Here is a 25,679-nt window from a genome sequence, read left to right on the forward strand (position 1 = left end):
CTATAAGGGTGAAAAAAAAATCCTGGGGTCTCAGTGGAATTCAGGACCCAGATTTATTGCAAAAAGGTGAATTTCTTTCACCTGGAGTTATGTATGTTTACTTGCCTTGCCTCAAGCTCACTATAATCTGGCTAACCTCCTGGGTTAAGTATTTTTGGTATATTTAAGACAAAGGACAATAAAATGCGTAGCTTGCAGATAAAACAGATAAAACACATGTAGGGGTAAGGCAGAGAGAAATGAAACATGACAGCTGGTCTTTCCTTCGCTAACTTCTTCAGAGTGTCCGAGGACAGCCTCAGGCATGACAACATTATCTTCTGTATTACGCTGATACAGCAAAAAGCCTTTTCTTAATCATGCTCCTCTTTTAAACTATCCCATATAAATCTTGGAACAACACGGAAAAGCACAAGCTCATCAAACTGACACAAGTAATTTGAAAATAACTTCTAGAATAAATTCACTCACACAAAAATGAAAAAAGGGGATGGACCGGGACATTGATGGATGATTTAGTTCTATTACAGCAGAATAGATGGTACCAAAAAATGTCATGTTGGACTGTGAGGAGGCCAACAAACATGTATTTCCTATTTAACCCCTGGGGAGGACTTGAAAGCTTGGAGAGCAGGAACGGATGGAAGCACTTTGCCCCAAATATATTTTGAAAAAGATTTCCCCATCATAATTGATACAAAACGTTTCTTCCTGTTGATACTAAGAGGTTTCAAATCCAGACTGAGACATACCTTTAAAAATAATTAGCTTCTGTATCAAGATTAGCAAAGATATGGAGAAATAGAAATTTATGTATGGTGGGCAAGATAATAAATTGCTAAAACCACTTAGGAAAACAATTGACATTGTCTTGTAAGGTTGAACATGTTAGAGTCGCCACTCCTAAGTTTATATTCTAGAGTGACTCTTTCTATACGCCCTAGGAGATACACAAAAAATGCTCATGGCTGCATTGCTCTTAAAAAACAAAGGAAACAAAAGGCAAGGCAAGGCAAGGCAAGGCGGAAGGGAAAAGGAAAGGAAAAGAAAGAAAAAAGAAAAGAAAAAAAGAAAGGAAAGAAAAGAAAGGAAGAAAAAGAACAGAAAAGAAAGAGAACCCAAATATTCATTAACAAGAGAACTGGGAAATAAATTATGATCTATTACAGCAGTGAATATGAACGACCTACAGGTACATGCATCAAAATGTGTGAATCCTATTTTTATTTATTTTATTTTTTTTGAGAGGGAGTCTTGCTCAGTCATCCAGGCTGGAATACAGTGGCTCAATCTCAGCTCACTGCAACCTCCACCTCCTGGGTTCAAGTGATTCTCCTGTCTCAGCCTCCCGAGTAGCTGAGATTACAGGTGCACACCATCACACCTGGCTAATTTTTGTATTTTAGTCGAGATGGGGTTTCAGCATGTTGGTCAGGCTGGTCTCAAACTCCTGACCGCAAATGATCCGCCCGCCTTGGCCTCCCAAAATGCTGAGATTACAGGCGTGCACCACCACACCCAGCAAGATGTGTGAACCTTAGAAGCATAATGTTAAGTATAAAAAAGCAGTTGAAGAATTATATATTATATAAAACAATTATAATTATATAAAGGTCAGAAATAAGCCAAACTAAATCCATTTCTTAGGGATATATCCATATATATCAAAAATATAAAGAGGGCAAGGGGCAGACTAACAAGAAGCTAGGATGATGGTTACTTCTGAGTACTGGCGGTAGGATGGGATTTAATCTGGGAGGGACAGCAGGGGCTTCACCAGCACTGGCCATGTTTATTTTTTTAAGTAGAGTGGTAGCTTTATGGCTGTTCATTTTGTTGTCATGTTTTGGAGGTTATGTATATATCATACATATCAATGATTACATGATAAAAGAAGAGAGAAGCCACCCTACTGACTCATGCCACGTCTTCCGTACAAATGCTCGGCTCCTTTTGAACTAACTCCCCTTTCAGGCTCTCCCTGCTATTCACCATACACAGCTGTTTGATTAAGCATCGTAGAAACAGGCTCTGTCATGTCACTACGCTCTCCAAAATGATCAATGGCTCCCCACTGCTTCACAAATTAAATAAAAAACTATTGATGGTTCCCCACTGCTTTACAAATGCATAATCTGCCATTCAAAACTCCATAAAGTAGCACCTCTTTGGTTTCATTATATATCCCTCTCAAGTTTTACCCACATGGCATAATATTTTGTAGACTCACTTAGAATTTTCCTATCGCTTTGCTTTTGTTCCTGTAATTCCCTACACCATAAACGCTGTTCCCTGCCTGGCTAAGTGGAAATTCCACCCATCCTTCAAGACCACATCATCCATTACTTCTACCAAGAAGGCTGTCCCAAGCTTCCCAAACCAAGCATCTTTTCCTCGTTTGTATCCCCAGTGATCTTTACATACTGCTCATGGCCCTTGAGCTATAATTGTTCCCTCTATTCACCTTAGTTCATTCAATCAGTAGTTTCTGAACACTTTCCGGGCACCCCTGTGTTTAGGGAACTGGGATAGATGTGACCGGGCAATTGATGTGTAAAGAGCAATCATGATCCACAGAAGAACAAAAGGAAATAAGGAGTTAGGTAGGATTCCTGGGCAGAGGGAAAAGTCAGTGCAAGGGCTCAGAGATCGGATAGAATATGGGCCACATGAGAACCTGCCTGCAGAAGAGATGAGGCAGCAAATTTCCCCAAGCCCTACTTAAGGCATCTATGGAAGCTTGTGGCCAGGCATCCTGCATTTAAGTGTACTCAATAAAATCTGCAGAACTGAATCCAAACTCACAAAGCGTGCAGGACACACTTCAGGTCTCCTTTCTCCTTCCCCCAACTAACCAACCAACCAACCAAACAGAAAAAAACCATGATGAGGCTGAGTATTCCAAGAAGGAGGGCAAGTCACAGAAATGTTAATTCATCTAGCCCTTCACAGCAGCTTTTTAAATGTGCTAAAGTGCTTTGTGATATTAAATTCAAAAGTAGGACCCAGGCGCGGTGGCTCATGCCTGTAATCCCAACACTTTGGGGAGGCCAAGGTGGGTGAATCACCTGAGGACAGGAGTTCGAGACCAGCCTGGCCAAAATGGAAAAACCCTGTCTCTACTAAAAACACAAAAATTATCTGGGCATGGTGGTGGACACCTGTAATCCCAGCTACTCGGGACACTGAGGCAGGAGAATTGCTTGAACCCGGGAGGCGGAGGCTGCAGTGAGCCAAGATCATGCCACTGCACCCCAGCCTGGGTGACAGAGTGAGACTTCATCTCAAAAAAGCTTTAACACATCAAAAGTAGGTAAGAAAGCTAAGGAACTAACAAAGACTCTATGAGAGAAACAGTGTTAGACATCATGGGGGCGGGGGTGGGTTGGGGAGGAGTGTTTACAGGAGTGCTCTTCCTTTGGGAAAACCCCAAAAATAAACACTCCGATATTGAATGTTTAGTTCATCCTAAGAAGTTTGTAGGGAGCAGAGGGTGGGAGGCTGGGAGAGCGAGAAGCAGAGAATGAATTAAAGTCAAATTTGGGAGTTTTATGAACTGAAGTTCATTTGAGAAACAAGATAAAGCATCCCCAAAAAATTGTAAGGTACATTTATGATGGGGAAACAGTAACTTTCTGAAAAAAATTCTTTTTGATTGTGCAAAGTGAGATCACAGGTAATAAACTTTCACAGGATGATGATAATAAAAATTTGCATTTGGTGCTTTCTTCATTGGCCTCATTTCTCCTACATTTTCTAATTTAAGATTCTCACTCATTGAGATGCTATCTGTTGGTTGCATGTGCAGCCATGGACTAAAAGGGAAAATGTCATTCTTTTGAACTTACACTTTAATTTTTAATTAAGGTTCAAATCAGAATATGATCAATGCTGAGTCTCATCTAACGTCTTTGAGGCAGTGGACCAAGGACTTTTTTAAGTTATTACTGAAATATCCACATGATTTAGGCAATAAACCAGCCAAGAAAATGTGACCCAAGTTAAAACAATGAAGGTATGCTAGAACTGACAGACAAAAATAAAAGAAAGGAGATTGGTCAAGTTGGGGGAGGGGTCCCTTATTTGTAAAATCTATGAGTAACAGCAGACAGGGAGCATTTGTGGGTCCTCATGCATCATATTTCATCCCATAAAGAACAAGATGAGATTTGCTAACTCCACCAGAAGGTTAGGAAGCAGGGCATCTGCTTGATTGTGCCATTGGATACTGGACTTCCAGCAATCCCAGGCTCCTAGTCATGGCAGATGCAGTAAAACATCTATGGAAGAGGTAGCCTGAACCTTAAACACTGATCTCTCTTCTTGCTAGGAACAAGGTAGAAATTCCGGACTTTCTGTGGCCTGGAAATAAAAAGCAGAGGATCTCACCTAAGATCCCCTATGCTGTCTCCAGGCTCTAAAACCAAAAGGGGCAAGCTTAAAGGAAAGAGAAATCAATGTATTTGTATATCTCTCTCAACTTGATGAGTGTGAACAATTCCCCTAGAGAACAAATTTTTGTGTATAATTAAACATGGAAATGCTATGTTTTCTAATCAACAGCCAATCAGTCCACGATACTCTGAATATCATTACTGGGAGCTGTGATTTCCCTGCAAATTGCTTTCTCAGTTGCATTTTAAGACTCCATTTCATAAGACTATACTGACAGGCAGGGAAAAAAGTTTGCTCTAACGTGGATCCCAAGCTTACCATGAACCTTCCAGGTAGGCATTGAGGCCTTTGCGAATGACATGGCCCAAGTAGCCATTTTTCTCAGCTACATGTTTTGCCCATCTGAAAAAAAAAGGGAAGAGAAAATATGCAAACCATGGCAAATTTAATAAAATGTTTTTCTTCATATGCTCTCAATAAATCCCACTTGGGGAATATTTTGCTAGTTAGAATTTTATAGAGCAACAAACCAGAACTGAATGTTAAGAAGGTAAAGAAAATACATTCTGAGCTTTTCATTTAGTGCCCTTTCTTATGAATGATTAGGAGTTGTCTTTTATGGAAACAAAGACATGTAAGATACATAATGAAATATATCCGCCAGTATGAAAAAATACAATCTCTACCAAGAGTTCTAGTACTCCATTAAATCATGTTTACTGACTTATTATTAGTTTTCCCTATTTTGCTTTGTTCCCTAATTTATTAGGAGTTTATTAGTAATGACCTAGTCTGTTATAATCTTTAGACTTATAACTACTAAAGTAATAGTTTAAGAATGCATAACTAAAAAGCTAATAGAAGGGGAAGTAGAATTTTTTTTTAAATACTTGATTAGTACAAAGGAAGAGTAAGAAAAGAGATTAAAAAAAGGCCCCCCACAAAAGTGACCCCCGACAAAACTCCCCAGAAAAATAACAAATAGAAAATAAACAGGAAAATGGTATATTTAAAACCAAACATATCCACAATTACATTAAATGTAAATGGACAAAATACACAATTAAAATGAAAATTTAAAATACAAAAAATAATTAAAATACAAAGTTTTAAAATTAAAAAATACAAATACCTAAGTATATGCTGCTTACAAGAGACATACATTGAAATTTAAGAATGAAGAAAAGTTGAAAGTAAAGAAATGGAAAAAGATAAATCATACAAACTCTAACACTAAAATCAGGTATAACTATATGATCATCAGAAAAAATAGATTTTAAGGCAAGAACCATGAACAGAGATAAAGAAAACATTGTAAAATTATAAAGGGATCAACTACAAATACAAAACAATTCTAAATCTATGTGATCCAATAACATAGATTCAAGATATATAATGCAAAATTGACAGAACTAAAAGGAGAGGTAGATAAGTTCACAAATATAGTTGGAGATTTTAATATACTTCTTTCAGTAACTGATCTAACAAGCAGAAAAAGAAACATCAGAAAGGATAGGGAGGCTCTGAATAACATGATTAACAAACTTGACGTAACTGATATATATGTAGATGTTGTACCCAACAAGTTCAGAAAGTACACTCTTTTCAAGAAGCCATAAAACATATACCAAAATTGACCATATACTAGTCATAAAGCACACTTCGACAAATTTCAAAGGATCGGAATCATTCACAATATATTCTCTCATCATAGTGAAATTAAGCTGGAAATCAATAAAAAGAGGATAACAGAAAAACCACAAAACATGAATATTCATGTCAAATATACTAAATAACAAAGATAAAAAATCAAGTCAGTCTAAGTCAAGTTTATCACCAAGGTCAGGTCAGCTTGGATTTGAACCCAAATGTGTTACGAAGAACAATCTTTTGGAGAGCCAGGGTATCAGTGTGAGGGTGGCTTAAAACAGAGGTCGACAAACTCTTTTTCTGTAAAGAGCAAGATACTAAATATCGTAAACTTTGTGGGCCACATATAGTCTCTGTTGCATATCCTTCTTTATTTGTTTTATAACTCCTCAGGAATGTAAAAAGCATTCTTAGCTCTTGGAGTCATACAAAACAGGTACCAAGCTACATTTCATCTATGGGTCATGGTTTGACAACTCCTGTAAAACATTTTCAGACATGCAAGACCTCAAAAATGTGCCTCCCATTCACCATATCTCAGGAACCTACTATAGGATGTGCTCTACCAAAATGTAAGTGCAGACCAAGAAAGAGAAAGAAAGGGGTCTGGCAAAGAAGAGAACCAAAAAAGACAGAGATGGAGAGAAAGTAAATATCCATAATGATGACAGTTAATCTCAGCATGATAGCATTGTCCTGAACAAAGACTCCAGGACTGATGTCACCAAGAAGGTTAAATTAATATAATATGTAGATAGGTCTGGACATACGGAGAGGAAATTCAGGTACCTGGAGGAGAATTTAGAGATCAAATACATAGAAAATGATAAGTATACAGAAAGCTTAGCAAATAAACAATAAAAAATAAGTAGCAATCCATAGAAAAGAAAAAGTTGTGCAAGAAAGGAAAAGTAATCATAGTATACTATGGCTCAGTTAGAAATAGCATTTACATGGTCATAATAATGTAAGCCCTGATACTAATGTAACCAAAATGATATACTTTTTGGGAAGATGAAAGATGGCAGGAAGTGTGAATGAACTGAGTAGTGGGAGGTGGCAGAGTCAAAGGAAACTACATCTTTATCGTTCACAGTGGGACATCATTAGACAATGCCTAGGATGAAAATACCAAGAAATAATGGTATAAGCATGTTAGTTAGAAATAGAGACAAATAAAAAATAAATAAAATCAATAAATAAATCTTTCAAAAAAGATTGAAAGTGATTCATTCTAGAGAGCAGAAAATAGAGTCTGGGGGTAGGATGAAGCGGGGTAGGCAAGGATTTCTTGTTTTGCCTTTGTCAAATTATTTTAAAATTTTAATTAAAATTTTAATTTTGTCTTGTCAAATTATGTGGCTTTTAAAACTACATGCATGTATAACTGGTAAAAATAAAAAACTCAATTTAAAAAATGCTCAGGCACAGTGAATATAGGATATGACTTTCCCTTCAAATGCAACGTTTGACAGTCTTACACAACAGCTTTCTCAGGATCTCTAGGGAATGTCTTCAGGTTGCCTGTGATATAGTAGAGAGAACACCACAAGGTTCCTTCCATGTGTCCGCCTTGTGCAGCCTTATGGAAATATTCACCAGCTAAAGTCTGTAACGAGAGATGAACAAACGTTGAGTCATCCTAGCTGGGCTGGTTTCACCAGAGGCTAGGTGGTAAGATGCTTTAAGCCTGATATGATTACAGGCTTATAACTTCTGATAGCTTTAAAACCAGGGCAAGCAACAATTCCAGGAAGATAGCCAATCACAGAAGCCAGTCTCTGAGATGTACGACCTTGCCTCAGCTATTCTGTTGATTAAGTTTACCCAATAAATAAGACAATATGTAATTATGAATACCATTGTCATCTCATTTGATCTTCACATAACCCCCTGCAGGCTAGATAGAAGACTATATCAGAAGTCACGCCAGGTGAAAATCCAGGCATTTGCTTTCCTAACCCTGCTTAAAACCTTTCTTCAAACTCATGTGCAAAAACTGCATTTCCAGTAGGAAGGTGAGAATTAGAATGTGACAATAAGAAAACTTCACTCACAGATGTCTTGGGAGGGTTAGCACACATTTGCTATGCATAAAAATATACAGCCACTTATGTCATCAGAGACAGGTAGAGGGTAAAAATAAGACAAACACATAGATGGGTATATTTCCACTGATTACTCTTATTTTTCTGGGGCAGTTAGCTATTGTTTTTTGAAAGCATGGGCGTTGAAGTTAGGCAGGCTTGGTTCAAATCCCAGCTCTGCTCCTTACTAGCTGTGTGGACTTGGGCATGTTGGTTAATCTCTCCAAACCTAATTTCCTTCCACTGAAAAATGTGCCTTCAGATAGCACCTACAATGAAGGGTTGTTGCAAGGATTAAATGAGATAACACATTCTCAAGGTTTATCACAGTGTTTCAAAAAGAATAGTCTTCCAATTCTTCCCCTCCTACCTCCAAATCTGCTGCTGCCACAATCTTGTTCCTCCCAATAAATACCACTTCCATTCTTCCAGCGCAACAGATGACAAACACCTTGGAGTCATCCCTGACTCTTCTCCACCTCTCACACCCCACATTCAATCCATCAGCAAATCCTGTTGCCTCAACCTTCCAAATACACGTAGAACCCGATTTCAGCCCCTCCACTGACATTGCCCTGGTCTCTCGCCCACTGCCCTCTCTCACTTGGATCCAATGCATGAACCCCCTGCTCCTGTCCATGTCTCCAGTAGGCAGGATCCAGGAGGAACTTTTAAAATATAGCCCATCATTGCCCCATTGAACACTGCCCAGTGGTTTCCATTTTGCTCAGAGTAGAAACTAAGTCTCACACTGGTTGGCTTCCTCCCTAGCCCTGTCTCCCACCCTCTCCATCTCTTATGCTTTCCACTCCACTCCCCTGGCCTCCCTGCTGCTCCTCTAGCACACCAAGCCTGCTACCTTCTTGGGGCCTCTGCACTGCCTGTTCCTTCCTTCCAGAATGTTCTCCCAGATATCTGTAAGATTCCTTTAGGAGTCTATACAATATCACCTTATGAAAGAGGCCTTCCCTGGTTCCCTGGTTTCTGTTATAAAATAGCATTTCCCAATCTCCACCTCCTCATACTACATACATATATAAAAGATATATAAATAAAAATTTATATACACATATAAACTATATATAAATTAAAAATACATTTTTTGTTTGTTTGTTTGTTTGTTTGTTTGTTTGTTTTTTGAGATAGAGTCTTGCTCTGTCGCCCAGGCTGGAGTACAGTGGCTCAATCTTGGCTCACTGCAAGCTCTGCCTCCAGGGTTCCAGTGATTCTCCTGCCTCAGCCTCTTGAGTGGCTGGGACTACAAGCATACCTGGCTAATTTTTGTATTTTTAGTGATGAGGGTTTGTGTTTTTAGAGATGGAGTTTTACCATGTTGGCCAGGCTGGTCTTGAACTCCTGAGCTCAAGTGATCTGCCTGCCTCAGTCTCCCAAAGTGATGGGATTACAGGTGTGAATCACTGTTCTCAGCCCTCCTGAACTTGTTTTAGTTCTCTGCATAGCACTGATCTTCACCTCCTCTCCTATTATATCGTTATTTGTTTATTGTCTTTTCCATCTGGTAGAACGAAAGCTTCATAAGAACAGGGACTGATTTGCCTGCTACTATGTCCTCGGTGTTCAGAAGGGTGCCTGGCACTGGGTAGGTGTTCACCACATTTTGTTAAATGCAGTTGAGCTCAGGGCCAGGCACAGTGGCTCACGCCTGTAATCCCCGCACTTTGGGTGGCCGAGGTGGGCAGATCACTTGGGGCCAGGAGTTCAAGACCAGCCTGGACAAATGGCAAAACCTCATCTCTATTAAAAATACAAAAATTAACTAGGCATGGTGGTGCATGCCTGTAATCCCAGCTACTCCGGAGGTTGAGGCAAGAGAATCGTTTGAACCCAGGAGGTGGAGGCTGTAGTGAGCTGAGACTGTGCCACTGCACTCCAGCTTGGGTGATAGAGCGAGACTCTGTCTCAGAAAAAAAAAAAAAAAGTAATGTAGCTTAGGTTATGATTACCAACATCAACATTATTATTAATAGAGTGGACTTCCACTGTGCACTAGGGCCAGGTCTTCACACCACTAAGCGTGTGACCCTACGTTACTTAACATCACAGAACCTCAGTCACTTATCTGAAAAATGGACATAACCAGAGTATTAATAGCTATTTCAGAGGAGAATTAGGATTACATAAGAGGGGACATGGTAGGGTGTTTCGCAGGGTGCTTGGCACATAGGAAATGCTTAATCAACACTAAAGATTGCCATTGTATTTTCATTATTATTAAAACTGGTTTCACACCAGGCAGTCGTATCTGGACTTAGCTCTCCTTGCTTCTAGCAAGATCAGTCTCTGCTCCATCTCATGCTTATTCCTGTCCTGTGTCATCTCCCACTCCTTCCTCTAGCTCAAGCCTCCCTCCTCCATGAAGCCTTCCTGGATGCTTTGGCCTTCACTGTTTCCCGGCTCCAGAGCTTTGGGTCATGCCATTTGCCACACACTTGGCGCTTGGCCAGATGCCATTCTTTCCTCTTCACTATCTTGTCTTCCTACGAGACCCCCTGAGCTCCTCGAGGACAGGGACTGTGTCTGGGGTTGTGTCTGGGGCACACAGTGTACCTTCAACAAATGCTGCATCATCAAGTGACTGACCAGTTGCAGAGTGGGTCTCAAGTCTTACTCACTTGATTTCTTCCAGGAACTCCAGGGAAGATGCCATCCAAATGCAGGACTCCAAGATTGTATGATGCATCTGGGTTCCCCATTTCTTCTGCTTTTAACCAGTACTTTGCTGCTTTGGCGTAATTTTTCTTGAATTTGTGGTAATACCATCCCAGGCCATTGACTGCCTGATGCAATCCCTAAATTTTGGGACAATAAAGAAATTAACTTTAGAAAAATGAAATCTAAAGAGCTCTGGAAGCAATTATTGTGGAAGCATTCTGCCTAAGTCTGAACAAAACCTTCCCTTTCTCTTATTTTGGAACAGATGGCATTAAAGAAAAACTAAGTGCTAGAAAACACAAGCCTGCCTCAGAGTCTTCCCGGGTGGGTTTCACCCGACTGCTGCTGGGATTCTGCCTTCCATCTCTGCAGCAATGTTAGCCCCCAAATCATTGTTCTGCTCCTGTGGGCTCTTATGCAACACGCTTGTCTATAAAAGGCCTCTGATTGCCCTGCTGCGTCAATAGTGCCCTTGAAATTCATGAACACTCAACTGAAACCTGCCCTGACTGGGATGGTTTCTAGGTGATCGGCCTGCCCATCTGTTGATTCCTCTGCCCTGAACACCAACACGCACTCTGTGGGAAGCAGACGCAACATCCTACTTGCACAGCACAGGTGCTCTGTCTTTGCATGGTACCCCCCAGTTCTGACAGGGGATTCAGGGTCTGGGAGGGACAGAAGCAGAAGGCGATGGCAGTGAAGAATGAGAATCATATAACACTTTTAAGGCCATGACTATTCCAGATCAATAAAAGTGTATTTCCTCATTACTTACCTAAGCTCTGTTAAAATTCATTCAGAATAAAGCACACTAGACATCAATTCAGCACTAGGATGGTACAGAGATGCAAATTTCACACCTTCCAAGAAACCACCTCACGGCCCCATTTTATGGTCCTCTGCAACCAATGACTTCCATGACTACCGTTAAGTTATTTTTCTACTCCTGCCCTAGAGTTTCTGTTGGGGTCAAGAGTGGGGTACATATCAGGGGGTTCCCTCTTCCTGGGTCATGTGTCCTCCTGACAACACACAGATGGAGGAACAATCTTTTAGGTCTCTCATTCCATGTTCCAACTTCCTGCTGTATGCAACTTTGAACTCCTCAGGAGACGAGAATGAAGAAGAAAAATCAGCATGGTCATTTTAGGAGTCTTCATCGTTAAGGCAAATATTGGTAGCCTTGGAGGCACATCCAGATGCCGAAAGGGCTATAAGGTACCTTGTCAAGGTGTAGATTTATAGTAGTTTCTGCAAATCTATTTATTTGGACATCAGTATGCATGCACATATGAGTGTGCACATGTGACTAGGCATGCATTGGGCATGCATGCGTGTGTGGGTGCATGTGTGTGCATGTGTGGGTGGGGGCCCCTCGAAAGCAACATTGTAACCTCCATTCTATACAGCTGTATAGAAACTAGCCGACTTGATGATACCACTTAAGTGTAAATAGTGACAAAAGCAAAATAATGCCCAGACCTAGCAATAAACTTAATAAACAGCCCTGTTATCAATGCACAGGAAACAAATGCGAAACAGACACCACAGAGTTAACCTTCAGAGGAGTTAGGCTTCTGGTTTCCTGAATTCAATGGCATTTACACCCATTCAATTTCCAGGGGTCCTGCTGCTTGTTATCAGGGCAGCTCCTGATTATAATTTTAGCCTTCAAACAAAATCAGCCCAAATGCTATTGACTGGAAGGTGAATTCAGCTTTTGAATTTTGCTGCCCCTATTGCGGCAAGTTTCTGTATGTATTGTAACTAAAAAGTGACTAATCACTGCAGTGGGGGTGCGGTGCCTGCGACCGACCAACCGCTCACCACCCCATTTCCACCTTAGGGCTTTGTAGGAAGAGGCTGGCCATTTCCTTTTTTTAGATGTGCGAGAGTGTGTGGGTGTGTGTGGTGGAACTGTTTCCCTTTGATAATATGCATGTGTTACCTTGGAAGCTGCTTTCTTCATCAGCTCTAAGGCAAGCCGTCTGTTCTTTTTTACTCCTTGACCCTAAACATTGATAAACAGTGACGATTACAAAGAAAATAAAACCAGACTGCACACATACAGACACATTAGTGTTGGATATAAAATACTTAAAAATAAAACCCTAACTTTCTTCATTTCAACCCAAGCTTAGGGATTTCTATAGGCAGTGCTGTTTTGTCATCATCACCATTATTATTTCACTTATATTTGTGGGGCACAGGCAACAAACCTCAACTTTGCAGCTTAGCAGTAATCCCTGTGTCAACGGCAACCCTGTCAATCCACAGGTACTGTTGGGGGAAGCTATGAATCAGGTTAAATGGGTTTGGTCATCCTGGATGCTTTCCTCTGGGGACTACCTAATTTGCCAGCCAGATAAAGCACTTTATCTGTGTTGGACAGTCAGGAGTTACCAGGCTGTTGCTTGCAGCCTTCATCAGTGCTGGCTGGGGTCTCCAGGGTGGAACATTGTTGCTTCAGCATCAGCTCAAGAACCGGCTCCACAGAAGATAGAATGCAGCAGAATCGGTTGCCTCAGATGTAACTAACAGAAACTAACAAGGTTCTTCTAGCAAAATCAAGATTTTCCAGAGAAGGTGGTTTGTCCACAACAAAGAGACACAGGCTTTGGGGTTCTTGTCACAAGACAGAAACTCTGTGGAACACAGTGAGATGTCTGGAGGACCACTGGGGAGATGGTGGGCTCAAGGGTAGATTGGAAGGAGGTCCTTGAGTATCTCTTGGCATAGATCTGAAAGCAAAGATAGCCAGGCAAGGGGGAGGAGGTGGCTGTAAACCACTGCTGCTTCCAAACTCACTTAGAATTACTGATACCCCCAATCCCCATGTGCCACATGGGGTCCTCCTGGACTCAGACAACAGTTGACAGGATCACCTGTGATTTGAATGTGAGAGGGTTTTGCAACAAACACACCTACAAACGCTATCTAGACGCTTAGCTCTACAGTAAATGGAAACAGCACTAGTTACCATTCCTGTGTTAATTAACGTTGGCCAAGCACTGTCTAAGTGCTTCATCAACCCCACCTGAGGTGCTGCTGTTATATTCTCATCTGAGAAATGTGCCCTTAGTCACACAATGGGAAATGGGGGCAGAATTTGAATCCAGATGGGTGGACTCCAGAATCCAAGCTTGTAACCGCCACTCTCTATTTTCTTCTGCCTATTTCAGTTCATAACCTCCTTGTAGGATCCGGGAACCATGCAAGATATACTTGACTGTCTGTCTTTCAGGACCCCAAATAAAACTGTGAATCCAACTAAAGGTTAAATTACATATGCCAAGTTTCTACTCGACTTTAACTTGCTTATTTAATAAAACCAATGAACTGAAGCAAAGTGGAAGATGAAAATATTTTTCAGAATGGTACCACTGCTTCATTTAATTAGGGAAGAAGAGGAGAGGTAAAAGGACATAGAAGAACACTTGGAGTAACTGGAGGGGGAGGAGACGAGCTTTCTGGACTTCTGGAAAAGCATCAGAAAGACCAGAATCACAGAACGTTAGCGCCTGGTTGAAGTATAATAAGTTTATCTTCTCCAACTCTTTTTTGTTTTGAAGAAATAAAACAGGGGCCCAGAGTGGTTGACTTAGCCAAAGCCGCACAGTTAGAGCTGCAATGACAATCCATACACTCTAGGACAGGGATGTTTACACTATACCCTCTATCGAGTCAAAACTGGGATGACTTTTCTTGCACAAAGATGATGTACTCTACACAAATCTGAGTAGTATTGGAAGTTGTTAAATGAGAGAAATGTGAAGCCTGGTATATCGTAAGTACTCAGTAACTATCCACTGAGTGAATGGATGGAAGACAGTTGCTGCTGTCAAAGTCAAAGCTTTATCCTTATGTGGATGCCAGATAAGATGGACTGAACTACCCGGAATGAACCACAGCCACCATCTTGGTACCATCTTTGCATACAAGCCCGATGCCCCCACACAGCCAAATGCACTTACTGTCTTTGCATATGGAGAGCCCATTTTCAGCGTGGGGTTCTTTCACACAGAATACACTTGAGCAGATCTTCTAGCCAGAGGCGGAAATCTTCCCTGAGCTGCTAATAAAGGGCTTCCTTCCTCCCACCCAGAGAAAACTTAGCAAGAATGCAGGACCCCACCTCTCTGCAAAAAAGCCTGAAGGTGTGAGAAAGCAAACCCAGAGAAGGCATTATGTCACTCCCAGCATCATTTATTTCTGGATTTGCCTCTCCCTGTAGACTGTGAGATCTTGGTGGGCAGAGATAACGTCTGATTTGTGCCTTTATCTTTGGACTCCACTCTAGTAGACAGGTGCTGCTCCTCTGTGCTTACTGATGCCGGTCTTCTGCCTTCCTCTCTGTGTATGAGCTCCCTGAGGTCAGGGACGTGACTCATGCATCCATATGTCCCTCCATGTAGCCCAGAGCCTGGCATTGGGTCAGCCCTGAATGGAATGGTTGCTTATTGAACAAATACATGAATGCATTCACATATGGCTCAGATTCAAAGCATTTCCATGTTGATTTGACAACTGGAAGGAGAAGGTCTGAGACCTCAATTTGGAAAACACAACAACCAATAGGTTTTCAGGTTTTGATAGGGTAGGGAGGGTTAGAAATGTAACCACAGCCATGGTTATTAATTTCGGAGTGGCCACAGCTGTGTTCTGGAGATGGGCCTGGCCTTGTTTGAAGATCCTTGCTTTTTGGGGGCAGCTGCTTTCTTTGGGTATGGACATAAGTCTAAGAATTTCCTTACCAAAGCCAAAGCTTTTTACTTAGTTCTAAGATTGATGAATTGATATCTCTGTGTTTGGGGAGGATGAACACAGACTGTGAAGCCAGACTTCCTAGATCCCAGTTCCAGGTCAGAAATGTACCAGTTGGGTGACCTTGGGCAAGTTACAAAATCTTTTTGTGCCTTTGTCTCCATATAAATGAAGAGCGATCATAATACACCAAGGTATCAACCTCGTAAGTCGGTTGTAAGGATTTAATGCATTAGTCCATGCAAAGCAGGTAACAACCACTCAGTCATTGTGAACTATTACTAATTTTTTTTTTCCTGAGATGGAGTCTGGCTCTCTCGCCCAGGCTGGAGTGCAGTGGCACGATCTTGGCTCAGTGCAACCTGTGCCTCCCAGGTTCAAGCAATTTTCCTGCCTCAACCTCCCGAGTTGCTGGGATTACAGGCACAGCCACCACACCAGGCTAATTTTTGTACTTTTAGTGGAGATGGGGTTTCACCATGTTGGCCAAGCTTGTCTTGAACTCCTGACCTCAGGAGATCCACCTGCCTTGGCCTCCCAAAGTGCTGGGATTACAGGCGTGAGCCACCACGCCAGGCCATACTATTTTGTATAAAGAACTCGGCATTTTACGGTCCCCAAAGTCCATTGCTCCTATTATCTCATTCAATCTGTGGTCATTGCCACTGTCCCATGAGATGAGGTGACTCCAAGGACATACCTGACGGTTACAGAGGTGGGACTTTAATGCTTTTGTGCTAGGCTCTTCCCACCCCTCTCCTGTTGGCTTAAAACCAAGATCTTTATTTTCATCAGCAGGATTGTTGGGATCCAGCCCAATTACACACTATGTTTAAGCTGTAATTAAAAGAGAACTCTGCCTGGTGGCAAACTTGCAGTGCCTGTGGGGGCTGGCAGCTGAGTGCCAATCGATAAAATACGGGTATCTCCTCCAGAATGCCACGGTTCTTGCAAAAGCACAGAGAATCCAGGTGCCAAACATAAGACTAATGATTAAAAATGAGAACAGGGAATTGCTTCTGACTCTGCCTTTTTAGCCAACATCCCTTTCCATCAAGAGTGACAGAAGCATATACTAAGTTTCTCCAATTATCGACTCCCTGTTTGCTGGCCCGCCCACAGGAAACTGCTCAGGAGTCTGATAAGAATTGCACAATTTCAGCACAAATGAAGTGATTCTTACCTTGAATAGCACAATGGCATAGTCATAGATTAATGCAGGATCCTCCGTCTCCAGGGCGCCCTTGGCATACCACTCAATTGCTGCTTCGGGATTCTTGGCCACACCTTGCTGCCCCCAGAACAGCATCTGGGCCAATCGTTGCTTAAAGACAATAGCAATTTAGAACAATGACTTTTCCCGTGTAATGCTTAACACAAGACTTTGAAAGGTGGGAGGGCAAACCTATTTTACAATGTTTTCAATTGAGAACCAAGGATTAGCTAGATATACTTTGTCTTCCAACTGGAGGCCAGAGCCATGAACGTGGACTTATGTAAATACAAGCCCTTAATGCAAGCAATAAATGAATGGTTCGTGTGTGTGTGTGTGTGTGTGTGTGTGTGTGTGTATTTACTGTACCCAGGACCAGAGCTAGCTGGAACTTTGTCAAATAATCAGAACTCCTCAAATGGCACTCTTTTGGGAGGTATTGCCCTTTCTTTTGGCATGTGATTGGCATGGAGGTCTCTGCACATCTGTATCATTAGGGCATCCTTCTATAGCATTGATCTTTTATCATTTGTCTACATGGCTGGGTCCACCATCAGACTGGAGGCTGGAAGCTCTTGGGAGGGAGGAACCTCAAGATGTTACTTATCTTTGCTCCTGTCCGTTGGCCCCCTTACCCAGCAGAGCTCAACAGGTCATAGAAGCTGCTCAACAAAGACTTAGTGAACAAAGGAAGGAAGAAGCGCCTATTGTTAGAAAAGTTAATGCAAGCTCTGGCACACCCAGGAAATGGCTCTGGCAGAGTCATTCCCAGGCTGGAGTGCAGTGGCAGGATCTTGGCTCACTGCAATCTCTGCCTCCCAGGTTCAAGCAATTTTCCTGCCTCAGCCTCCCGAGTAGCTGGGATTACAGGCACAGCCACCACGCCTGGCTAATTTTTGTATTTTTAGTAGAGACGGGGTTTCTCCATGTTGGCCGGGCTTGCCTTGAACTCCTGATCTCAGGTGATCCACCCGCCTTGGTCCCCCAAAGTGCTGGGATTACAGGCGTGAGCCACCACGCCAGGCCATACTATTTTGTATATATTCCTGTATTTGTATATCCTTCCTGTACTAGAGAGACTGCAGGCTAGGGACAGATGCCCAGGAACGTGGCCAGAGCCATGTGTGTTAACATTCCAGTTCCACATGGGTCCCTTATTGTCTTTCCTTCTTTCTGCTTCTCCTCTCATCTCATTCTCTTCCCTTTTCCTTCCCAATACTTACAACTTCCAGCAAAGTATTTCCTGAAGTGTGGTGAGGACCCCTATAGAGAGATGGGAGACCTGTTACAAAACAGCCTCTTGGGCCAGGTGTGGTGGGCCTTAATTCCTGCACTTTGAGAGGCCTAAGCAGGAGAATTGTTTGAGGCCGGGAGTTCAAGACCAGTCTGGGCAACATAGCAAGACCCCATCTCTACAAAATATTTAAAACTTATCAGGGCACGGCATGGTGGCATATGCCTATAGTCCCAGCTACTCGGGAGGCTGAGGCTAGAGGATCGCTTGAGCCCAGGACTTTGAGGCTGCAGTGAGCTATGATCATGCCACTGCACTCCAGCCTGCCAAACAGAGTGAGAACCTGACTCTAAAAAAAAAAAAAGCACCTGTACTGTCTGCTCTGTCAATGCTTGTGACTCCTTTCTTTTTTCTGTCCCTTTCCCATCTCTGGGCTTCAGCCTCCTTAGCAGCCCCAGAGGCTCTTCCCGACGCTGCTGCACTCATAGGGAGCATTAAGCCCAAGTTAAATCCTTCCTGTGGGAAGGAGGCTTCCTCCCAGTGCAATCAGCGTTCATAGGCTCCCACAAAGAGCTCCTCTTCATAGTGAAATCAAAGCAGGGAAGCAGAGAGCTGTCCCCAGCTGTCTGCCCTTTCTCGTACCTCCTAAAAGTCCATCCAAAGAGAAGAGATGCTCAAGAGACAAGGTTGATCCTTGTGGTCCAACAAGCCATAAATGACCTTCTATTGCTCTTCTAGCTGAGTTCATGGTCTTCTGGACACCTAATTTCCCCTGCACCCCAGGGTGCATCGTGTTTTTCTATCTGATGGATGCATCAATGCACCTGATGGTAGTCTTTAGGGCTGGTCGTAAATATCGTGGCTTTCCCTCCTTCTGGGTGAGTGGCAGAACTTGAAGTCAAGAGGGGCCACGCGATTCGCATTGGCCAGTGAAATATCCCACTTCTGGGCAGAAGCAGTTAGCCAGTAGGTAGGGCGCTATGGCCATGGCTCGACTGCAATGGTTTTGGAAATCTCTGTCAGCTTGGGCTCTTAAGGGATTGTGACAACTATGGCCTGCCCCTGACAACCTCTATTGGACATGTAGTGTGAGTGAGAAATAGTGGCATTGTTTTAAGCCACTGAGGTTTGAGATGTTTCATTACCACGGTATAACTCAGTCTATCATGGCTGATAGAATCTCCAAGACAGTAGCCTGCATTTTTACCTGAGCTGCTGCATTGCCTCGGGTAGCTTCATGCTTCAACCACATAAAGACGTCTCCATCTTCTTTGGTTTGTACCTTGAGTATTTCATCATCTTTTAGTCTAATTGTTTCAACATATGCCTGAGAAGGAAGAAGGGAAGGAAGGAAGGAAAGAAGGAAGGAAGGAAGGAAGGAAGGAAGGAAATATCCAAATGATATAAGCATGCAAAAGACATGACATTATTCTTAAACCAGCAATTGCTCAAGAAAAACTATATGAATAATTGAAATATGAGGTGTGCCTACAATGATACAAGGTCAAATTCTTTTTAAAGGAATGTATTACATCTTTTATATCTAAATGGTTGTTTGTTCCTATCAAAGTATTTGCCTTGGGAAGCCGAAATTATTTCCACATCTACTTCTATTGCTCAGGCTTGTTTGGAAGCCCACTTTGTGCCAACGATTTCAGAGCCAGATTATATACATGCAGCATCAAAGAGGCAAATCAATATTTTCTAAGTATAACCTTATTTTTGATTCTAACGTATTACTATCCTGCATGACTAACCTCTTTTTATTTCACAGGTTCTGCTTCAAATATCTTTTGGCTATTTCCAAAAATTAAATCTACCCTGAAAAGAAGAGGGCATGCTAACTCTGAGGATGTGAGAAAGAATGTGCTAGAGGCTTTAAAGAAGAACCCAAAGGGAAAGTTCACAAAATGTTTAGAATTTGCACACAGCCTCCCAGGTATCTGACTCCTTTGAAGAAGATAAAATTCATTTTGATGTGTAAACTTTCACTGTTTATTAAAAATCCAGTCCTGTTGTTCCATGGTCTCTCTTTATACATAATGAAGTCGCTCTAACGGTGCCATGAGGGATACTAGAGAGGGCTCCCCATGCCCAAAGCATGCCACAGGCAGATGGTAAAAAAATTGGGTCTGCACTAGTTTGGAAAAGAAGCCCCAGAGAAGAAGAAGCCAGGCCTGATTTTCTTTGTTAGTTAATTAAGAAGAGTACTGAGCACTTTGGGAGGCCGAGGCAGGAGGATCACTTGAGGTCAGGAGTTCGAGACCAGCCTGGCCAATGTGGTGAAACCCTGTCTCTACTAAAAATATAAAATTTAATGGGCGTGGTGATACACACCTCTAATCCCAGCTACTTGAGAGGCTGAGGCACGAGAATCACTTGAACCCCGGAGGCAGAGTTTGCAGTGAGCCAAGATCACGCCACTGCACTCCAGCCTGGGGGACAGAGCGAGACTCAGTCTCAAAAAAAAATAAAAGTACTGAGAGTCAAAAACTCATAAACTCGAGTCTGCAGCCCTGTTCCTCAGAAAGTCTCTCAGCTGCCTCCTCTACTGGCCTCGTGAAGTCAGGGGTCCCTTCCAGGGGGACTTGGGGGCTGAGACTTGGGGATCGTGCTAGGCTCAAAACCCAGCCAGTAGCCATTCCTGCTGGATAGCTAACCTGAGGAGGCCACCAAGTTAATAGTAACACTTAGAATAATGACGGCCACTACCTTTTATTGAAACCAACTATCTACTCAGTGTTTAAGACATGTGTTTTCTTCCTTCTTTTTTTTTTTTCCTTCCACTTAATCCTCATAATAAAGCTTCAATCCAGGTATCACTGCCCCCAGTTTACAGGCCAAGAAACAGACTCAGAGGGTGAGACCATGAACTCCAGGTGACACTATAGAGCTGGCCTTGCCAGGATGGCTTGACTCCAAAGACACAGCTCTCTGGTGCTCCCACAGGATGTCGCCCTCTAGTAAGAAGGCCCTGAAATCCAGTCTGGGCACAGACCACTCTATCTGGTCTATGCTTGGCCAAGTTTATGACCAGTGTGCATGGAGGGCACCCCATGAGCGGGTGTTTCAGCTTAAACTCCAGGGGACACTGCCCTGGGCGGTGAGCCTGGAATTGTGCTGAAACCTGAGCTGCCCTGATAAGGAGTTCTCAGCTGGAGGCTTTCTGTTCATCTGATTAGCAGATGAGTAGTGGAGCCTAGATTTGACCTAGGTCTTTCTAGCTTATTGCACTGTAAAAAAGAATGGCCAAAAAATTGGGTGCCTTTGATGTAGCAGGTGCCATGCTAAACTCCACTTATGGATGCAGAAACTGAGACTCAGATAAAGTAACTGGCCCAAGGCCCACAGGTAGTTAGTGGTAAGTTAGAATTCGGATCCCCTCAGTCTGATATGAAAGGTGCTCTTAATATTTTGTTTTGTTTTGGTTGTTTTTCTTTTTCTCCTTGTTTTGTTTCCTCCTTGAATAAAAGACATAACTCATGAAGACACAGTTCCTTCCCCGTAGTGATTGATATTTTTAGGTGTTTCTGGCAGTGATAATATATCATAAGAACCATCATGGATGATGTGCCAGGCACTGTCCTAATTGTTTTGCCTGGATTGACTCATCAAATCTTTGCAACCTGATAAGACAGTCACCATTAATATCCTCATTTCACATATGCGGAAACGGAGGCCCAGAGAGGTTAAGTAACAAGCCCAACATCAGACAGTTCTTCAAATTGAGGAGTCAAATCCAAGCCGGCTGGTTGCGGGGCCCACACCCTTTACCCAGCCTTACCATCGTGAGAAATACTCATGTATCTGGGTGGTGACGTAAATGGTGACTGTGAAGAAGAAACACGTTTGTCCTTTTTTCTGAGACAGGGTCTCACTCTGTCATCCAGACTGGATTGCAGTGGCACGATCATGGCTTGCTGTAGGCTTGACCTCCCTGAGCTCAAGTGATCCTCCCACTTCAGCCTCCCGAGTAGCTGAGACCACAGGCATGCTCCACCAAGCCTAGCTATTTTTTTGTGTTTTTTTGTAGAGATGGGGTTTTGCCATGTTGCCCAGGCTGGTCTTGAACTCCTGGGCTCAAACGTTTGCCTTTTGTTTCTGTGTCCTAACCTAGCCCTGCCCCACCTCCCTGCTGGAGTCACTGAGCTTTGCAGCAGGGTGGGACCATTAAGAGCATAATTTTTCTTATCAGAGGGAGGGGATCTAAATCTTAACTCATCACCACCTACCTTAGGCCTTGGGCTGGCTACTTTATCTGAGACTCAGTTTCTGCATCCCTAAAATGGAGTTTAGCATGGCATCTGCTACATCAAAGGCACTCAACCTACGAGCCACGCTTTTTCACTGTGCAAAGAGCTAGAATGACCTAAGTTCAAATCTAGGCTCCACTACTCATTTGCTGTGTGACTTTGGGCAATTTCTGACCTCATAAGGTTGCATGAGGATTAAATGAGATTGTTTGTCTGACAAAAGCAAGCAGTGGAGAAAGGATTCCCTATTTAATAAATGGTGCTAGGAGAAATGGCTAGCTATATGCAGAAAATTGAAAATGGACCCCTTCCTTATACAAAAATTAACTCAAGATGGACTAAATACTTAAATGTAAAACCCAAAACTACAAAAACTCTAGAAGAAAATCTAGGCAATACCACTCAGGACATAAGCATAGACAAAGATTTCATATGAAAATGTCAAAAGCAATTGCAACAAAAGCAAACATTAAAAAATGGGATGAATTAAACTAAACAGCTTCTGCACAGCAAAAGAAACTATCATCAGAGCAAACAACCATCCTACAGAATGGGAAAACATTTTTGCAACTTACCCATCTGACAAAGGTCTAATATCCAGAGTCTACAAGGAACTTAAACAAATTTACAAGAAAAAAAAAAAAAAACTATTTCATTTAAAAGTGGGCAAAGAACATGAACAGACACTTCTCAAAAGAAGGCATTTATGCAGCCAACAAATGTAGGAAAAAAAGAGCTCAACATCCGTGGTCATTAGAGAAATGCAAATCAAAACCGCAATGAGATACCATCTCATGCTGGGTAAATAGTGGTGAGTTAGAATTCAGATCACGCCAGTCAGAATGATTATCAACAAGTCAAGAAACAACAGACGCTGGTGAGGCTGTGGAAAGAGAGGAATACTTTTACACTGTTGGTGGGAATGTAAATTAGTTCAACCATTGTGGAAGACAATGTGACGATTCCTCAAAGACCTAGAACCAGAAATAACATTTGACCCAGCAATCCCATTACTGGGTATATATCCCAAGGAATATAAATCATTCTACTACGAAGATACATGTGTGCATATGTTCACTGTAGGGATAGCAAAGACATGGAATCAGTGCAAATGCCCATCAATGGCAGACTGGATAAAGAAAATGTGGTACATACACACTATGAAATACTGTGTAGCCAAAAAAAGGAATGAGATCATGTCCTTTGAAGGGACATGGATGGAGCTAGAAGCCATAATCCTCACCAAACTAACACAGGAACAGAAAACGAAACACTGCATGTTCTCACTTACAAGTGGGAGCTGAACAATGAGAACACATGGACACAGGGAGGGGAACAAAACACACTGGGACCTCTTGGGGGGTCAGGGGAGGGAGAGAATCAGCAAAAATAGTGAAAGTATGCTGGGCTTAATACCTAGATGATGGGTTGATAGGTGCAGCAAACCACCATGGCACACGTTTACCTATGTAACAACCTGTACGTCTTGCACATATACCCCGGAACGTAAAATAAAATATTTCTTTTAAAAGGAGATTGTGAAAGAGCTTAGCAGAGTGCCTGGGTCATGGCACACTCTAAGTAAATGACAACTCATCATTTTTTAGGACCTTAACTCATACTAAAATGTAAATGGCTAATTGTTGTTTAGAACGTTAACCCTGTTGGTACTTGCAGTTTAGTACAACTCAAAGCCTTAGGCTGTCGGGAAAAAGATCTAAGAGAATTTTATGCTTTAGAAAACAGAAGGACTAGAACTGGGGGAGGGAGTGTTGGGGCCAGAAACAATTTAGGGAGCTCATCCTGTATGCTTGGCTGTACTGGAGTGACTTATTTGTTCTGTAACAACATGGCAGGTGCAGACCACCATGCTGCCCATGTGACGGGTGAGAAACAGACACAGAGGTGAGCAGAATGATCCAAGAGTTCACACCCAGTGAGCAGCAGACTCAGGACTTGAACCTAGGCAAATCTGGCCATGGAGCCACCACACGCTGCCTGCCCCTGAGGCGGGGGGTACCTTCTCCATAGTTCTGGGGTCACTACAATAGCAACCAGCATCACATCGTGGTCACGTTCCTGAGGCCTTCTGTGAAAGCAGACCACCTATTAATACAAAGACTTCTGAGGCAGGAACGACCTTTAAAAGGATGGTGTTTAGTTGTCCATTCATTCAAACAGTTTTGTGGGCAGGAAAAGCCGAGAAGCAGCTGTGGACTGGAAAAAAAAAAAAACTAGGCAGTGTGTGGGGTAGAGACAGAGCTGGTGGACACTGGCAGGAACCAAGCGTCCCAACCTGACCAGTTCTGGGATCCTCCGTGGCTTCTGGGTTTTCATTGTAATGGTTGTTGCCGTTTTATAAAATCCACATCTCTAGAATGAGCAGCTCAGAAGTTCTTATCTTAATACTGCTGACCAAGTCACAGGAGGCCCAGTGTCCGGAGACAAGGCAATCCTCACACCATCCGGGCAAGCCCCAGAGAAGGCTCCACACGGTCCCGGGGACGCTGACACGCCTTTCATTCCAGTCAGCCTGCAGGCCATGGAGGGCCATGTTCACAACATATCCTGTCTGTGTGTCGTCAGCTTCAGGAAAGGTGAAGGCCAGGGTGCAATGGCTCACGCCTGTAATCCTAGCAGTTCGGGAGGCTGAGGCAGGCATATCACTTGAGCCCAGGAGTTTGAGACCAGCCTGGGCAACATAGCAAAACCCTGTCTCAAATTAAAGAAAAAAATATTGTGTGTGTGTGTGTGTGTGTGTGTAAAATTTTAAAAAATAAAACAAAGAAAACCTTAATCACTACAGTAAGTGTGGCCAGGTGCTCACGCCTATAATCCCAGCACTTTGGGAGCCCGAGGCGGGCAGATCACTTCAGGTCAGGAGTTCGAGGCTAGCCTGGCCAATGTGGCCCATCTCTACTAAAAATGCCCAAAATTAGCCAGGCGTGGTGGTGCTCATCTGTAGTTCCAGCTATTTGGGAGGCTGAGGCATGAGGCCGGGAGGTGGAGGTTGCAGGGAGCCGGGATCACACCACTGCACTACAGAGGGACTCTATCTCAAAAAAAAAAAAAATACAGTAAGGTCTGTGTTTGTTGGACAATATTTCCTTTCAAGTCCAACAGAGCATAAAGACAAAAAAGAAGAAGAAGAAAGAAGAAGAAGGAGGAGGAGGAGGAGGAGGAAAAGGAGAAGCAGAAGAAGAAGCAGAAGAAGCAGAAGAAGCAGAAGCAGAAGCAGAAGGAGGAGGAGGAGGAGGAGAACGAGAAGAAAAGCAGAAGCAGAAGCAGAGAAGAAGAAGAAGAAGAAGAAGAAGAAGAAGAAGAAGAAGGAAGAAGAAGAAGAAGAAGGAAGAAGAAGAAGAGGAGGAGGAGGAGGAGGAGGAAGAGGAGGAAGAGGAGGAGGAGGA

At 42.8% G+C, this 25,679-nt stretch overlaps 1 protein-coding gene across 3 annotated transcripts in view; it reads right to left on the reverse strand.

Moving 5' to 3' along the window:
• The window catches only part of SEL1L3 (SEL1L family member 3), a 120,944-nt gene that overhangs the window by 24,448 nt on the left and 70,817 nt on the right, over nt 1-25,679 (reverse strand). For 2 of the 3 annotated variants that reach the window (XM_017851862.1, XM_017851877.1), the window contains exons 12-17: nt 19,227-19,346; nt 16,756-16,896; nt 12,757-12,819; nt 10,766-10,942; nt 7,527-7,654; nt 4,714-4,797 (exon numbers count right to left, since the gene is read on the reverse strand). In XM_017851862.1, the coding sequence (XP_017707351.1) occupies nt 4,714-4,797; nt 7,527-7,654; nt 10,766-10,942; nt 12,757-12,819; nt 16,756-16,896; nt 19,227-19,346 (713 nt within the window). The remainder of the gene's footprint in view (nt 1-4,713; nt 4,798-7,526; nt 7,655-10,765; nt 10,943-12,756; nt 12,820-16,755; nt 16,897-19,226; nt 19,347-25,679) is intronic. The other variant, XM_017851867.1, reaches the window with a different exon arrangement.

The sequence above is a fragment of the Rhinopithecus bieti genome, unplaced genomic scaffold (assembly GCF_001698545.2).
Source record: "Rhinopithecus bieti isolate Rb0 unplaced genomic scaffold, ASM169854v2 scaffold_2294, whole genome shotgun sequence".
Classification (NCBI taxonomy): Eukaryota; Metazoa; Chordata; class Mammalia; order Primates; family Cercopithecidae; genus Rhinopithecus; species Rhinopithecus bieti.